The following is a 5,405-nucleotide window of genomic DNA, read 5'->3' as shown; positions in this document are numbered from 1 at the left end:
ATAAAGAACCAAAGGGACCTCCTGATTCACCAAGTTCCATCTCCTGCTATTGCAGGCGCATCATCATATGGCTTTTTTCCCAATATACTATATATATTACACTATTCATTAATTTTTATTCTTTCTTGATGGCTTTTCTGGGAGGTCTGCAGGATTGGGAGCAATCTGGTTGGTTAGATGAACACCTTGCTGGGGTCGTTTGACCCCAGTACTCTTTCCTGCCATGGCAGGGGGTCGGACTAGATGATCTGCTAAGGTCCCTTCCGACCCTAGAAACTACGAAACTATGACACTATCTGAAAGTGTTAAATAAGACAACGCTTAATTTTAAAAAAATATATACCAGCTGTACGAATGGCTACATGATGGAATCTTGCTGAGCTTCTTAAAGTGTGGAAGTGAAGTGGGGTTTTTAGTTTGGTTTTGGTTTTGATTTTAAAGAGAAAGCACTTGGTTCCAGAGGTTCTGATTACACTAAGCAGAGGCTGAAGTTAACCAGTGACTAAATTAGTAGGAGGTACTCTAATACAAAATGTATTATTTAACAACTAAAGGTTACCAGAGGAATAAGAATTCATAAATGAAATAAAAAAGGACTTTGGCTTACCTCCTAAAGCAGTTTATTTTCATACAGACATTGGCCTTATTCAGAGGATCCACTTAGCTATTTTTAGCACTTCTGGCACCCTGGACAAAGGGACGGGAAAGGGGAGGGAGGCTTCTGTGCCCAGCTGGGGTGCAGATGGAAGGGTTACCAGTGAGTTGTACCTCATCCTGAGACTTAAAGATCTCACTGCTGCTGCCACAGTGCAGGGTCACTGCACCTTAGCTGCAGCAGCCAACCCAGCAGGGGCACAGGACTACTGCTGCCGTGGTGGGCTCAGGCTGCAGATGCTGCAGTGCAGGCTCTTCACACACCAGCTGCAACAACCCCTGCAGCATCAGCTTCCCAGCGGACACCATTCTGACTCCACTGATAAATCTGTACTCAGGGCTGGAGATCCCCTGGCCCACCCCAAGTTATGCTACTGGCCTGATTCTTTCCTCACTCACACTGGTTTTACACTAGTGTAACTATTGCCTTCAGAAGAATTGCTTCTACTTACACTAGGAAATATAAAATAGGTAAGACAAAGCCCATTGTTTTAGAATAGTCAGAAAATCCCAGACATGGAATGTCAATATTTCTTAATATGCTCTGGAGGAACCAAGAGTAAAAGTGCTTCTCGAATATTTTTTTAGTATTATTAGTTTTGCTGTTTTTTGTAGCAATTATTGCCTTCTCCTCACACATATAGTTTTAGTATTATGCTTGTAATCATTAATCTTTGCTCTAGATTGAATCTACATAAAATGGTTTCCTGTAAAGAGGCACTACTACCTGTCTATGCCCTTTCTGAGAAAGTAGGAAGTCTCTACTGTTTAAATATAGTCACACAGAGAATCAGTATTCTCAGTACTGATGCAGTATATATAGCTTCCTGTTTAATACTGCATACATTGATACATGTAAGACTAACAGTTACTGCACTGGTACTATTAAATAATTGACTTATTGTGATGCTACAGAAGCTCACAATGTTACAGCCAAATCTAGGACATATTTTTAAAGTGATGTGACAATATGCTTGCATTTTTAAACAACTATCTGCATGATCTTATTGTCCTGAATGTGTCTCTTGAAAATGTTTTAAGAGGTAGCTTTGCAGTTTGAAAGATAAAAAGTCTTAAACAGCAAAGTATGAAAAGAAAATGTGAGATTTAAAACTTTCTTACAGTGGTTTCTAAACCACAATCACAGCAAAAACATCTCATTTTGAGTTTGATTTCTGCTATCTGATACCTTACTGTGTGCTGAAAATCTGAAGCCTTTGCACTTTTCAGTCAGGAGAGTTGACACTTGTAAGGAGAGGGAAATAACTCATAAATGGCTTTTTCCAGTTACATTAACACCTGGGTTCGTGTGTCAGGAAGTCGAAGTCCTACCAGACCTCCGCATACTAGAACAGTAGAAGCTAGGAGAATAGGGATTGCTTTGGTGATGCCAACAAGGGAACCAAATATTAAGTTTCCAAGTACAGCTGCTGCTTTGCATAGTGCATTCAAGAAGCCAAAGCCTGTTGCCCTAAAAGATAAAAAAGAATAAAGTTAAAAATCCATGGAAAATTAAAGCTTTTGGGAAAAATCCTCATTTGGAATAACTCAGTGTAGCTCTGCTAACTTTAGTGGAGTCACACCAATTTACAGTAGCTGAGAATCTTGCCCTTCGATTTTATGACATGAAATCAAACCTTAGTACTCTAGCACCTTATTGAGGCAAATACATTCTGCCCTTTTGGGAACCAGTACATACACTAAATGCCCAAGTGCATGACTAAACATCTTTAGGCAACAGCTAAGGACACGTAAACTAGAATATAATCACACTATCTTCCAGGGTGGCTAAGGGAGAGAATAGCTTTTGAAACTGGACTGGAAGCCAGTAAGACAAGGAATCCTTCCAACACTTGGGACTTACCATCAGAAAAGGAGACAATAATTTCTCTGTGGTGATTAGAAGCGATTTCTTTCAGATGGTGGGCCTGACAAACAGTACTCCCTGGAAAGGCTGAAGGGGCTTCTTCCTCATCTGATATTGAATGTAATGCCTTTGTGCAAATGAACTGAGAGACTTAAAAACAGTCTTGTGATGGAAGAGAGTGTGGTAGGCCAGTAGGGGGTACTCCTGTGCAGAGACATCTGCTTCACTGCGCCTGGCCAAAAACCAAGCTTCAGACGCCTCCCCAAGGGCATCAACTTCTGGCCACCCTCCTTCCTGGAGCACACTTGCAAGCCTGGGGTAAGTGCTGCCACCACCTGGACTCAGGTTTTTGTCTGGGCCCTGTGCCACCTGGGGTACACAGGCCCTGTAGACCTTGGGAACTTGGGGTGCCTCTATTAGCCTGAAGCCTAGAAAGTAGCCTCCCTTAGTCAGCCAAGTCAAGGGAGCAAGAAGGCCTGTCCAGTCCCTCTCAAGCATGTACCACAAGGTTTGCTAACAGATAGCTTTATTGGGTAGAGAGAGTAGGCTTGGGGAGGGGTACAAGTCAGAGAATGTTTAAACCCCACTCCCCCAGAGCAAACAGAAACAGCTTGGCAGCCTTTTGACAAGCGACTAAAACACTAGATTCTGAATTCCCAGCTACATTTCAGGTAAGTTACTCACAAGTCCATCCAGGGGCTGACAGAGCCTGTTCTAGAGGCAGGATGGCTTGCTGGCTGCATCCCCAAAATTTGTCTCCCTCCTTCCAGAAAGAAGGGACCTTTTATATCCCTGTCATGACCTCATCACTAAGTTCCCACCACAAACCAGTATCCTTAGACCATGGCTGATGCTGGTTGGTCAGTTTGAAAAATGTCACCAACCTCAGGTGAGGGTTAGGGTTACACAGGACACAGGGGAGAGCTCCTTCCCTCCCCCCCCAGGAATGTCTCCAGCCCAGGTCACAGCTCAGTGGTAAATGAAATAGATGGGAGAGGGGCTGCCTGCTTCCAGCAGAGAGACAGACTGGGGTGTGATTTCTCCACAGAGAGATCTAGGAGACTTTGGAGGAATGGGTAGGAAGGTGAATTGCTGGCTGGGAGACTATCAGAAGCAGATCAGAGTGGACACTGCTTTATAAAAATATAAGGAATGAATCAACTAATATTTAGTAAGTAACCCAAAAATGACTCATTGGCTTATCTCCTAAGAAGTTAAACTCAAGATATGTTCTGTAAATCACTCTGATTTTATTAAACCTTGTTTTAATATGACTGTACATAATAATAATTAAGTAAGTAACAGGACATTTACCAAAGAATTAAAATAAAAACTGATTGAAGAATATATTTTAGGAACAGAGACATCAGTTAATATGTTAAATACACACTTTCTCTAGAGCTGGCAGGGGATGCAGTTCAAATGCTGAAGTCAAACACCTTCTTCTAGAACACTTCTTAAGGAAGTAAAATCATAAAAGTTGATCTGTATTGTTCCAGCTTTAGCTCTCTGCATTTTGTGACTTCAGGACAATTTTAAAGTTGGTCAGTCTGGCTGTGTGATTATAATAATAGTTTTTACATTAGATTTTAGGCATATATTATGCTACCACAGGTCACCTGTAACCAACAGCTGTGTTTTGTGACTCCCCTGAACCCTTTAAAATACTCATACTTTAGCAAACCAATATTCCCTTTACTAAAAATAATCATGAATTTCCTTGTGCTACACATGGCGACCTTTTGACATACTGCATGCAGTCAAAATATTAGCATAAGAGAGGCAGGTGTTTTGGATTGAAAGCAGAAGCTATCAAGAAATCCTGTTTTGGAAGGTAACCAGGAGAGTCCCGGGTGTCCCTCTTCAACAACCATTAAGATCTAGGAATCTTACTTTTGCTTCCTAAGCTGATTACTACTGCAGTATCTAAGTAGTACCTGTTGCCAAGGAAACTACTAAGATTGGGAAGAGAGAGTTAAAACTCTAGAAGCAAAAACCTTTGAGGCTACAAGATTTGTTGCATGAAAAACAGAATAGTGCAGACCTGTGATTGTTGCTTTTGAAACCCCTGAGACTCACTGTTTAACTGAAGAGACTGCAGAAGGCCTACAAAAGTTGCCTGAGAAGCCACTGATACCCTCTGAGATGCACACCATGTAAGCACTTGCAGTACTGCCTTAGATGACAATAAAAATACTCCTGGATGGGAAACCTTAGAAAAAATGAAAAGAATCAAACAAAAAGAGGACTGTGGGACCCTTGAGAACACTGCTGATAAAGAGCTGCCAAAAGCTATCATATGAGAAACAGAGAGCCTTTTCTTGGGAGTATGGTGAGAACAAGACACCTTTTTCAGGACAGGTTACTTTGAAATGGGAGTCCAGTGATGCCAAATAAGGCATCACAGTAGTTTTTGAAGGAATTCAATTGGTTCAGGAAGGACCTGTTGGAAGAAGTGTATCTTTAGTTTAGCAGGAACCAGGGAGCATCATGTTGGAGGATGACTATCACAGTGAAAGTATTCCCAAAATTCTTTGGCTTACCTGTCCTAATCAGAGGTTAGGGGGAGGTTACACTGGGTTGAAATTGGCCACCCAATCTAAAGTAAATCAGGGTAAGGGAGGGGTGGTTGGGATGGGGGGGTAGCAGGAGGGCTTGAGACTGGCAGGGTCTTTGGGGGTCCCTAGAGGGTCTCTGATCCCACAAAAACTCCCCAGACCTACTTAGCCTCCCTCACTCCCCGAGATGCTGCCAAACTGTCCTTGATCCTGCAAACTGCTCCTGGGGCCAGCTTGACCAGCATTCACCAGTCCTGGAAGCCTGATGGAAGTTGGGTGGGGGGAGGGGCAGGTAGATCAGGAGTTCTGGTGGCTCTATGGCAGGG

General features: G+C 42.6%; 1 protein-coding gene across 1 annotated transcript in view; it reads right to left on the bottom strand.

Moving 5' to 3' along the window:
- Positions 1-300: 300 nt before the first annotated feature.
- SV2C (synaptic vesicle glycoprotein 2C) overlaps positions 301-5,405 on the bottom strand; it is a 201,973-nt gene continuing 196,868 nt past the window's right edge. The window contains exon 12 of the mRNA XM_019517712.1: positions 301-2,125. Within this exon, the coding sequence (XP_019373257.1) occupies positions 1,942-2,125 (184 nt within the window). The 3' untranslated portion in view covers positions 301-1,941. The remainder of the gene's footprint in view (positions 2,126-5,405) is intronic.

The sequence above is a fragment of the Gavialis gangeticus genome, unplaced genomic scaffold (genome assembly GCF_001723915.1).
Source record: "Gavialis gangeticus isolate Ggan-Ray unplaced genomic scaffold, GavGan_comp1, whole genome shotgun sequence".
NCBI lineage: Eukaryota > Metazoa > Chordata > Crocodylia > Gavialidae > Gavialis > Gavialis gangeticus.
The sequence above is the reverse complement of the archived record's forward strand: the minus strand, read 5'-3'. Positions and strand labels throughout refer to the sequence as shown.